The 12,397-nt window shown below is 43.6% G+C and overlaps 2 protein-coding genes across 2 annotated transcripts in view; one reads left to right on the top strand and one right to left on the bottom strand.

The window, feature by feature from the left end:
• The window catches only part of LOC144154968 (glyoxylate reductase/hydroxypyruvate reductase-like), a 34,266-nt gene extending 26,039 nt beyond the window's left edge, over positions 1-8,227 (top strand). Inside the window, exon 9 of the mRNA XM_077686126.1 lies at positions 7,867-8,227. Coding sequence (XP_077542252.1) covers positions 7,867-7,991 — 125 coding nt within the window. The 3' untranslated portion in view covers positions 7,992-8,227. The remainder of the gene's footprint in view (positions 1-7,866) is intronic.
• A 1,629-nt stretch (positions 8,228-9,856) lies between these two features.
• Positions 9,857-12,397, bottom strand: part of Nmdmc (NAD-dependent methylenetetrahydrofolate dehydrogenase) — a 28,752-nt gene continuing 26,211 nt past the window's right edge. The window contains exon 6 of the mRNA XM_077686125.1: positions 9,857-9,986. Coding sequence (XP_077542251.1) covers positions 9,871-9,986 — 116 coding nt within the window. The 3' untranslated portion in view covers positions 9,857-9,870. The remainder of the gene's footprint in view (positions 9,987-12,397) is intronic.

Raw genomic sequence — 12,397 nt, 5'->3', positions numbered from 1 at the left:
GACATTCTTAGTTAAATCTAAAAAAATAATACTGTTTTACTGATATTAGAAAGATAAAAGAAGAAAACAGGAGCACGAGCTTTTAACACTATGTGCATTTAAGACTGTGCGGTCAAAAGAAGTAGTTTCAGAAAAAGAACGAGAAAATTTCTGTGACAAAAAAAGTGTATACAGGGTGTCCCAGCTATCATGCACCAAGATTTTTAAAAAGACAAATGGCGTTACTCGAAGAAAACCTAGCGCAAAATGCTTCCAGTACTGTGGAATATCGGCCAGTAATTTTTTCGTTAATTAAATAATTATTTAGCTCAAAAAGTACTGTCTTAATAATCGAAGTGTCAATGGGACACATATAGGTACCACGAGAGGAATTTAACTGCGGTATTTTCAGCGACGAACTAATTGCGTGCTCATTTATTCTGACTGATAAATAAACCTAGCAAAATATGAAAAATACCACGTGACGGCGCTCCCGCCCGCATCATGAAGCAGTGCCCTCGAACAGGCTGTCTGAGTTAGCCAGAATGAAATTTAAAAAAAAAAGAAACAAGAAATCGTGACCGAGGTAGTGCCTTATCTGCCACACGCGCCCCGCGAAACTTGCTGTTGCTGCTCCTTCCTTGCATGCCATTATCAAGGCGATGCGCTGTCTCTTCGGGCGGGTGACAGGCGAAGCAGTTGCTTTCAATCAGCTTATTTGAGGGCGCTGGTCGTGGGTTCAGATCATACCCGGCGGGCATGTTTTTCTCCACTGTATCTGTTTCGGAGATAATAAATGACTTACCATATTTTCTCCTTTGCTTCCCTTGGCTGTCTTGACTGCCTACCCTTATTTCTCAGTTCTACGAGCCCTTCATTTCTCATTCTGATTCGCAACATGCATAGCGAGGGTCTCTGTTCTGGCACTCATGGTGCCATAGGCAGCTTATGAGGGTTTAATGTTGCTCGACTACTCGACATGTCGTACATGCTCGAGTCACGGCCCGGGGGTTAAAAAGAAGGCCCCCTTCACCCCGAGTAGTCGGAGTGGCGATAGCTACTCAAGCCCAAGCTCAGGAAACAATTACCTTAACATAAATACCCGAGCAAGTGGAGGAGAGCACAGCCCCGCCTGTAGCGTAGTGGTCATTGCACCAGACGCGTATTCTGGCGGTCGTGGGTTCGGATCCCACCCGGCGGGCATTTTTTCTCCACTTTCTTTCTGTCTTTCCAAATTATTTATCCGTTTCAATGACCTACCACATTCTTCCCTTTGCTTTCTGAGGTTTTCTTGACTGCCAACCCTTATATATATATAGGAAATGAGGGGCTCGTTGAAATAAGACAGAAATAATAATTGGCAGTCAAGAAAACCTCGGAAAGCAAAGGGGAGGATGTAGTTAGTCAAGATAAAGAATTTGGAAAATAAGAAAGTGGAGAAAAAATGCCCGCCAGGTGGGATCCGAACCCACGACCTCCAGACCGGTATTCTGGAGGTCGTGGGTTCGGATCCCACCTGGCGGGCATTTTTTCTCCACTTTCTTATTTTCCAAATTCTTATACGAAATTTTCTCTTTTGTGTCTGCACTCACATGATCTCTAAAGGGCGGGAGAGAGAGAGAGAGAGAGAGAGAGAGAGAGAGAGAGAGAGAGAGAGAGAGAGAGAGAGAGAGAGAGAGAGAGAGAGAGAGAGAGAGAGAGAGAGATTATTTTCCAATGGATGCCTTGTAAGCTTCAGGAGGAGATTGGTACATAGATTGGATGAGACTGCATGTCTCTAATGGCAAGTCTTGAAGGTGTAGTTCTGCAGCGAGATAAAAATTATTGTCTAGATCTAGAAATTTTCACAAGCTGTCGCTGAGATGCCTTCATAGAGTCAGTGAAGAGAATTGCAAACATCATTTAATAAGGCTGGCATCTGAAGTGTGTATTTCCCGTAAGTAGTTTTTGTAGCTAATATGACCCTTTTCATATGACCCTTTTCATTCAAGTGTGTCGTATCTATTGCACTGTCCTCCGAATTATTTGGATTAAACGATAAAAACCAAAAAACAAGGCCAAAGAGCTGCATTTATTCGAGTGTTGGTACGTTCATAACGCAGAAATAGGGCCAAGCATGAAACAAGTTAACATTAAACGTTGTAAAAATAACATAGCCTCTAACCACATTAGAAACCCATTTAGCAAGTGCAGTTTTTTTTTTTCCTTTACCAGGTTCTAGTGAACGAGGCCCTAGACTGCGGCTACATATATGAAGGACTACCCAAACTGAATTGCACATTGCAATGACAATTAAGAGGTTGACAAAATCACTTTGGTGTCCCTTTGAAATTGGCAGCACTACCATGCACTTGAGTTCTCTACACAAGCCAGATCCCAACTGTACAACAGTCATGCATGTCACATGTACTACCTGTGACATGCACAGCTCTGGTCATTTTTCTACTGGCCAGAAGTCAACCTTCATTGCTCTAACGTTTATTTCAAGAGAGTATGTCTTTTCTTCTTTCAATTAGGTCATTACGTTTGACCTGCAATAAAGCAAAATGACCAGGAACTGTGCATAGGTAAAATAGGTAAAGTCTATTTGTGGTACACATCACTTTTGCAATTTTATTCCCATGCCGAATGTTTGCAGTTATCTACTAGGCTCACAGCGGCGCACTGTGAATGCTTTTTATGTGATCACCAGTGTTGCCTGCATGCAGGGGCTCAATACATTGCCCTCCTTAAAAAAATTAAATAGAAAAAGCCTACTCTGACTTCGGCGCTTCTCGATAGAAATGCTTCCCCAAAACTCGTCTTGCGAAAACTCGTTTACTCAGGTTTGCATGCAGTGCTCGAGAGCCAAGTCTGTCTCACTAGCCAGAACTAAGTAGTCATATTTAGTTACTGAACTGAAATTCATGGACTTAAACACTCAGGTATTGGCGTATTTTCGTACGTATAAACCGCACCAAAAATGCGAAAATTTCAGTGGCAAAGTAGGGGTGCCGATAATACGCGGGTTTTTCCCTTTAGTGCAGCTTCACGGCAATGCGCGTTTTGCCGTGAAGCCGTGACAAAGCCTTCCATGGCAGCGATTGCGCAAAACATACAAGGACAAGGCATGGAGGGACGGAGGGCGATTCCAGGTGAGATGGTGCAAAAAACACTTCCAAAATGCTGCATCACAAACAACGTGGATGGAACCGAAGATGACCTTGTGTACAACAGTGAGGACTGCGGCAGCGAGAGCAGTGACAATGAGTGAATTGTGATTTCCGCCTCGCAATCAGTGTATTACTATATGTACGCTTTTTCTGTCCACATAGTATGTGATGTGTTGCTTGAGCAGTAGCTTTGGTGCAGCCTTTCCTGTATCGAATGTGCGGGCAATACGCGAGGATTTTTTTTCTTCCGGCGGGCTGAAAGTGGGGATGCGGATCATATGCATTATGCAGGGGCGGGTTATACGCGCAAAAATAAGGTAGTTGGATCAATTTAGAACGCTAACAAATGTTAGTAAACAACTAACCATACAATAAAAGAAAAAGCCGCTACCCTCGTACCGTTTTTGGGCAGCTAAAACGGAAATCCTTAGTCGCAGCATCTTCATTTGAGACTGGAAGGAGTTACAGCCGCTCTTGCACGCACGGAATGTGTGAAAACGTACAGTACATGCATGAAACCTCATGAAATTCGAATGAAGTGGTTAGCTAGGAATTATCTCAACAATGTATTTCACCAGAGGGGGAAAAAGAGGCACCCATAGCATTTAGAGCATTACATTTGTTTTTAGTTAGCTCTGACAGCTCTGTCACATATTTCCATAGTGGCTGACCATATCAGCCTGTATATTCATTGTAGGAAAAAAAAAAGGATACCTGTAGCATTTACAGCTTTACCATTTTTCGGTTGCCCGACATGTCCAGGAGCTCTTTGTATTTTCATATTGGCTGACATGTGTAATTAATATTTTAAAATACTTTTATCTTGTCATCTGACGGACAAAATAAACAAAGAATACTAGCGGGTGTTCGGCATCGATAAGAAATAAATGCCCTGTCAATGTTAGCCTAGCTAAGGTTTGTGAGCACACCCACTAGGTTAAAAAAAAAAAAAAAAAAAGGGGGTTTTAGATTTGGTTGGTTGGTGAAACGTTAATTGAGCTTAAAGGGAAAGGGTAGAAGGGTGTGGTTAGCCTCCTAAGCCCAGGAGGCCTCGTGTCCGGGCTGCCTCCAGGGCGTGCAGCACCAGGGCGACTTTGCGCCCCGGTGCGGAGCTGGTCAGTTCGGACTCCCACTGCTCATGGGAAGAGGAGGGGTGGGGGTGTTGGGGGCAGGAGAAGAGAGAAGACGAGGTCGCAGGTGTTGAGAGGGATGTGACAATGTGGGCAGTCGGGTGGGAAAAGAGAAGGGGAGATGTGGAGATGTGGGATAGGCTGATGTGGTTGCAGTAGGTTTCGGTCTGTAGACGACGGAGGATGTAGGCTTGTTCGGCGCTGAGGGAAGGGTGGGGGGCGGGTATCGCCGTTGGGAGTTGGTGTAGAGGAAGAGGATGGAGTTGTACGAGGGGTTGATAGGGGTCAGGGCTGGTGGGTCGGGGGTAAGGTCCCTAAAAATTTTTAGGGACCTTAGTCGGGGGGTGGGGAGTTGCTTGGTCGAGGCGCGGTGAGGGAAGTCACATCGGGGTCAGGTGTGACAAAGGCACTTGTTTTGTCCTCAAACCTATTATGCCAGTCTAGCAATTTCTTGGCTCTATGGATCAAAGGCTGCTTAAAAGTTCACTCACTCCTACAGGCAGAAGATTTTCAATGCCTATATAGTGCATAAAGTTATCCTTTTGCCCATTGCCCTGATACAGCTATCAAATCGTTCTTGGCCACAAAATATGGAGGCTGACCGGTTATGCGAGTGCAAGTGTACAATTTTTCAAGTGCAAGTGTACAACAAAAGCGTTCGATACAATCAATCATGATATTCTATTTAACAAGCTACAGTCCTATGGTGTATCCGGCCCCCCGCTAACCTTCCTGAAAAACTATTTACTTGATAGACAATATGTGATATATGCTGCGGATGCTTTCTCTGAGACCAAAATATCTAACCAAGGTGTCCCACAGGGGTCCATTCTGGGCCCTTTGCTTTTCCTAATTTATATCAATGATCTGCCTGATATCGCTGGTTCATCTCATTGCGTCTTATACGCAGACGACACAACCGTTTCGATGTCTGACAAATGCTTAAATTCCTTGACAAATAAATTAAATTCTGTTCTCATTATTATTTTGGATTGGTGCGAAAAGAATCATTTAATTATTAATCCTAGTAAGACTAAATTTATGGTTTTTAGGTCAAGCCACAGACACTTGCCGCTGGTCCCTTCCTTGTCGCTCGGTAATACTTCAATTCCCCCTTGTGATTGCACTACATTCCTAGGTATCCGCCTCGATTGTTGCCTTAAGTTTAACTATCACATAGACCACCTAAAAACAGCGACTGCGTTCGGCATTCGAGCACTACTCAAGGCTAGGAATTATTTCCCTACTCATACGTTGCTGTCGCTCTATTTTTCATTCATTCACAGCCACTTGAATTATGGTATAATTGCATGGGGCAACACTTATAAATACATTCTGCACTCTGTTCAACACATCCAAAACCAAGCATTGCGCATCATTTCAAATAGTACTGTTTACTATAGTTCGACATTACTGCAACGCAAGTTTAATGTATTGTCAATCAACTGCCTGTTTAATTACAACATTGCTGTGATGTTGTTTAAACTACTCAACCACCAACTCTCTTTTGAATTTATCGATAATCAGTTTTTGCGTAATCCGAACCCAACTAGATTTGCCTGTCAACGAAATTTTTTACTGCCAACAGTTTACACTGACTACGGAAAAAGGAGTGCTCACTTCGCTTCGATTTCTTTGTGGAACACTCTGCCTCTGCATCTAAAATCCGGCCTGTCCCTATCGGCATTTAAAAAATCGCTAAAAGACCTTCTTTTGCAGAACTAGTATCTTTCTTTGCAGTTCATTTACCCCGGTTTAAAAGTAAATCTTCAATATGTCTCATCACACTGTGTTTTAATCTTATCACCTCATTAAGATTACTTTTATTTTTTTTTTCGGACAAGTGCTGTCTTTATTGCACGAACTATTATGCATCCTGAACTTCTTAGTGTTTAGCATGTGTGTGTTTGTGTGTGTATAGCTATTGTATCTTTGTACAAGGTTTCTACCTACTGTATAATGATGATCTGATAATTATTTTACCTTTGCTATTGCATAAACTTTTCAATGCTGTTTCTTTAAAAGTCATGATTTGTAACTGCTCATCGAGGGTCCCGTGGCAGTCATGGGACTTTGGGACCCTCGTCTGTATATTTTAAGAATTGTACCTCTCTTGAACGGCAAATAAACTCTCTCTCTCTCTCTCTATCTCAACAATGTATTTCACCAGAGGGGGAAAAAGAGGCACCCATAGCATTTAGAGCATTACATTTGTTTTTAGTTAGCTCTGACAGCTCTGTCACATATTTCCATAGTGGCTGACCATATCAGCCTGTATATTCATTGTAGGAAAAAAAAAAGGATACCTGTAGCATTTACAGCTTTACCATTTTTCGGTTGCCCGACATGTCCAGGAGCTCTTTGTATTTTCATATTGGCTGACATGTGTAATTAATATTTTAAAATACTTTTATCTTGTCATCTGACGGACAAAATAAACAAAGAATACTAGCGGGTGTTCGGCATCGATAAGAAATAAATGCCCTGTCAATGTTAGCCTAGCTAAGGTTTGTGAGCACACCCACTAGGTTAAAAAAAAAAAAAAAAAAAAGGGGGTTTTAGATTTGGTTGGTTGGTGAAACGTTAATTGAGCTTAAAGGGAAAGGGTAGAAGGGTGTGGTTAGCCTCCTAAGCCCAGGAGGCCTCGTGTCCGGGCTGCCTCCAGGGCGTGCAGCACCAGGGCGACTTTGCGCCCCGGTGCGGAGCTGGTCAGTTCGGACTCCCACTGCTCATGGGAAGAGGAGGGGTGGGGGTGTTGGGGGCAGGAGAAGAGAGAAGACGAGGTCGCAGGTGTTGAGAGGGATGTGACAATGTGGGCAGTCGGGTGGGAAAAGAGAAGGGGAGATGTGGAGATGTGGGATAGGCTGATGTGGTTGCAGTAGGTTTCGGTCTGTAGACGACGGAGGATGTAGGCTTGTTCGGCGCTGAGGGAAGGGTGGGGGGCGGGTATCGCCGTTGGGAGTTGGTGTAGAGGAAGAGGATGGAGTTGTACGAGGGGTTGATAGGGGTCAGGGCTGGTGGGTCGGGGGTAAGGTCCCTAAAAATTTTTAGGGACCTTAGTCGGGGGGTGGGGAGTTGCTTGGTCGAGGCGCGGTGAGGGAAGTCACATCGGGGTCAGGTGTGACAAAGGCACTTGTTTTGTCCTCAAACCTATTATGCCAGTCTAGCAATTTCTTGGCTCTATGGATCAAAGGCTGCTTAAAAGTTCACTCACTCCTACAGGCAGAAGATTTTCAATGCCTATATAGTGCATAAAGTTATCCTTTTGCCCATTGCCCTGATACAGCTATCAAATCGTTCTTGGCCACAAAATATGGAGGCTGACCGGTTATGCGAGTGCAAGTGTACAATTTTTATACACAGAACCTTCCCGGACTAGGTCTGGCTGTATGCTTTTCACCCCTCTCCCCACTTCAGAAAACCTTCAGCATACCGGAACTTGGAACTATCGCAATGACTGCATGTCTGTTGTGTTGCCTTCAGATGCAACATCTAGCACCCCGCCCCCACCCCCCTTTAAAGAAAAAACAGACGTTAGGACTTGGGAATTTACTGACTTTTATGTGTGGCTAAAGCATGACACCCGTGCTTCCCGCATGTCCCAGTTGTCACCCCCAACATGGCTGGGGACGGCAGAGAGACCAAGGTCAAGACGGCGGTGATGTGTGCGGAAAACCTGCTGGCAGTGCTGGAAAACAAGTACAGGCCAAACAGCCACTACATCTGGTGACAGCCACCTGACCTCCTTCCCTCGGTCGCCTCACTGAACATGCTCGCTCCAGGTGGTGAGAATCACCTGAAAACGTCGCCTCAAGAGAAAATATGAAATCGGTCAAGCGGTATGGCTCGCATTCGCATGCGGTGCCTCAAGCAAGTTAAAAGTTGAGCTTATGGTAGCTTGTGAATAAAGCAATACACCAAAGTGTGTGGTTGATCATCTTTTTCCCACAGATAATTCAAACAAATGACAACTCTGACTTGTTGTGCATTCCTACCACTGATAGAAATCTTGTGATTTTTCACACATGACATTTTAAATCACCTAATTATATTAACACCGGTGTAGTCCTTTTCAAAGCTGAAAAATAATTTCCCTTCAGTGTTTAAGCCATTGAAACTTTGCGTAAATCTAAAAGGTGCAGCGTTACTTGAATAAAATCTCACTTCAGTATACTAAAATGTTATTACATTTAGCTCTTTTATGATATTTGCACTTGTAATGACATTTTTTCTTTCCTAGCTCGCACAAAGCAAACTGAGCTGAATTTTTTTTGCTTTAGTTGTCCCGCATCTTGCCGTGAAAGAGTGTGAATATTCGAAACTTCTTATACCTGTAAAATAGCGTTTACCACTCGATTCACAGGGCAGTTTTAGCGCTTGAAGTATTTGAAGTTGTCGGATAAAGGGGCTCAATAAAAGTTGGCTTTGCTGCATGCAATAGGAACCTTCAAGCTTCACTGCACGACGTTCCTTTTTGCGTTGCCTTTTCGCACGACGCCGAAGCTGTGAAAAAGGCCTAACACGCATAAGCCTTCGAGAAACAAGCGCATGCTAACTTTGGTGTAGGTTAGCGGAAGTGGAACGCTCGCTACTTGTGTACGATTTATAAGCAGAAAATAAGTTTCTTGTCAATAAGATGACAATTGAGGAACCAAGAGTAATTATTTTGTTGGCAATACCTGCATTAGAGTACTGGTCATACCAGCACATAGCATGCATTGAAAAGGCCTCTTTTTTTATTGATTGCAGTGTTTGCAGCCAGTTCAATACATACTCCCTCTATTCACTGCATGTTGAAAACCCACATTTCTTCATGGCAATTTGTGCCAAATTTTTGTACCCATCTGTGCTACGTCACCTTAATGATTCAGTTTCAATTTATTTTCAACACTCAGATGCGAGGTGTCCCAACAAGCTGTCTTTTTTTTGTGTGTGGCGATGTTTTAGAGGCTCAATACCCACTAAAGCAAAAAATTTGTATTAGAAAGGTTTGACTTGATTTGCAATCAGTTCTTACTATTCATGTTCAATTTGCAGTCCCAAATTTGATATTGCCACACCCCTAAATTCATTTTCATTTTTTTTTGCATGTGCAAGCTGGGATTCACACAAGCCATGCTATAGGCTTTAAACTAGCGGCTTCAGCATAAAACTGCTCATCAGCTGGCCTGTATCTAGTGCACATCTAGTGCATTTGGAGAGGTGTATTTTGCCTACAAGGGAGCCGCGGTACATCACATATAGGTGATAGGAGTACGAGAAGAGGAAGAAGAGCATATGGCAGATACAGCACCCAAAAAGAACTGTAGGATGCAACATGATCTCTTAAAACCCATGCTGAATTGAGAAAAAATGAATGCTTCAATCAATCAATCTCAAGCTGCTTTTGAGTTAAGTGTGTACCATTGACACCTGCAGTAAAGAACTGCAAGAGTAGAATCCTTATGTTCTCATTGTGCTTTAATAACAATTTTTACAAAAACAAATTTTTTAGGGAAGCCCTTTTCAGTAACTTCATTGTTGCATGGTTCGACTGGACAAGGCTTTGCAGACACGACAAAAATGTCATTCCAGGCCACTGCTAAATGCCAAGCATTCGTTTGACCAGACTAATAATTTATTGCTCTAGAATAAGCAAGGAAGGTATTCCTCATCAAGATGGCGACCGTCACAGGACCGACGCCACCAGGCACAGGTGTGATGAAACTAGCCTTCTTCGACACACCTGCAATGAACAGCGAGAAAACAAAGGCCATCAAAACAACGGTCTTCAGCATTAACACTCAGCTGGGCACAGTTACTAGGTGGCACTCCTGCTTCCAAAAAATAAGGGGCAACTTTATTTTTTTGAATTGGCTAGCTATGAATGTCTTTTGTTTAACTCAAAATACACCACTGCTATTAATGGCAAAGCTTAGAGAAATTAATTAAAACTTCCTCTTGAGCACTGCTACTCATTATGAAGTTGCCGACAACCAGGGTTTTGTGGCTGTAAAAGTTTGCAAAGATTTAAAGGAGCCTGTAATTCAAGCATGGTGACAGCTTTGACTGTGTTTGAACTACTGGCATGCTGGTGCTGTGCTTCTGAGAGTACATGAAGGCAACATACAACTGTTTTATTCAAAAGATTTGGTGTTTTATAGTGCCCTCACCGCTTCTCTATTTGCAAACGATGCTGTATTCACAGAGAAATTTAGCAATTTGAAACAAAACTTAAACTCTCGCTGCATAGCATATTTGATGACGTCAGCAATGATATTAAAGGCAAGTACCTAAACCGGAGGGTTAATATGTTCACTCCACATAGCATCTAAATGCTGAAATCCAACCAGCAGGAACTAGAAGGCTGCCAGGAGGCCATGCCTAAATGCACTTGGTGCCTTGGCATTTTCGCCCACAGAGATGAAGCCATTTGGGGGATATAGGTATACAGCTGGGCTGTAAAAGTCTCGTGTCTTAGAAGCACGAAGCATTCTAACATGAGGCGTTGGAAAGCGAGTGTCCCAGTGGGTACTTTAAGAGTGTGTTTTTGCCAACGGAGATGAAACGTTCTAGCCCGAGGCGTTGGAAAACCAGCGTCCCGGTGTTTTAGTATCGTGACTACATGTAACGACAATGACGGCACGATACACCGACAGCCAGAGTCCCTAAGGGGCTTCGACCCTAAAACATTCAGTGTAGGGTCTAATAAGTGCGACTGCCATTCGACTTTCAGCACTCTGCCAACATTTTTTCCACGTCATTTGTCTTGGTTGCACTTTCTATGTTTGAGCTATGAGGCTTGCTGCAGTAAAGGGCAACGCATTTTGACTGCCTGCGACTTTTCACCTGTGATGACCTTTCAAATGTGTGGGTGCTTTTGAATTTCAGCTGTGTCACAGATACAGCCGTCACTTCAACACCACGTGTAGCAGCACAACACCTTGACGCTAAATCACTACGGCAGGACCTGAGAAGAGAACAGCACATTGCTAAAGTGATAGTTAATAAATGACTATGCCACTTCACCAACAGCGCACGCTCTTGCGCATGCATTTAGGAGCAATAAACATGCTTACCATATTTACGCAATTGTAATCGACTTGTTTTTTCAAATTTCAAAATCCAAAGTAGGGGGGCCAACTTACAATCGAAACCAAAGCATGGCATTGCCAATAAAAGCAAGACAAACAATGTATCGGGGTCGTGACAGTGGGGTTGCAAGTTTGTATTGACTCTACGGCTCTGCGCATAGCACTCAGCTAATTCGTGAACTTATTTGGAATAATACTTTTTTTTTCAACCTTTTACTGCATGCACCACACCACTGCCACTTCAAGGGCTGCTACTGCAATCGTAGAAGTCGCGGCCATTCCCAACCAATCCCGTTTTGTGTTCTGTCAGTAAATTAGCACTAGCTTTTACAGTCAAGCCTAGTTATATCAAACTCGAAAACCAACACCGATAAGTTCATTATAGGGGATAATTCGATACAAGCAAGCTAAGCAATGGGACGTCAAACACACATAGCATTTATAAAAACATTGGTGACACTGCCTTACTTTCGCACGAAATAGCCCTGCATCTTCTGCTTGAATAACCTCGCTGCTGGAGACAGTACGCATTTCTTCACATCGTCTAAAAGGTTGGAGCAGCTGAGGCCGCAATCTTTCACATTTGCGAAGTGCCAGACTAGTACAAGGGAACCAATCACTTTGGAGGTTGCGGGCAAAGGATCGCCGTTGCTTTCCGCGCTGTGCCTCTTTCATGTTTGCTCGGTATGATGTCGGCAATATAGTCTTCGAAACTCTGCCATGGTCGTGACACCATCATCTACATCATTGCCTCCTGCATTTTTTCAATGCCAAATGCATCAGCCCCAAGCAGTCAACCACACCTTTCCTTCTACTCCGGCCACTCTCCCCCAATTGCTAGCATTCCCAGTGCTTTAGTCACGTGACCGGTTAATCTCAGGGCGACGCGTGGTGGAAAGCAGCATTGTTGGTGTAACATGCTCCGCCATGGAGCTGAGTTTTCTATCACTGATGAGAGCGCTGTTACTTTGGCATTCTCAAACATCGGTTGCCTTTCAACCAGGTACAAGTCACTCTCAAATTGAGTTACGGTGAAGTGATCCCAGTTAAGCTCAGGGTTCCA

Source organism: Haemaphysalis longicornis, unplaced genomic scaffold (assembly GCF_048455015.1).
Source record: "Haemaphysalis longicornis isolate Haplotype H1 unplaced genomic scaffold, Haemaphysalis longicornis Haplotype H1 scaffold_1, whole genome shotgun sequence".
Classification (NCBI taxonomy): Eukaryota; Metazoa; Arthropoda; class Arachnida; order Ixodida; family Ixodidae; genus Haemaphysalis; species Haemaphysalis longicornis.
Note: the sequence above shows the minus strand (reverse complement) of the source record. Positions and strands in the feature narration are given on the sequence as shown.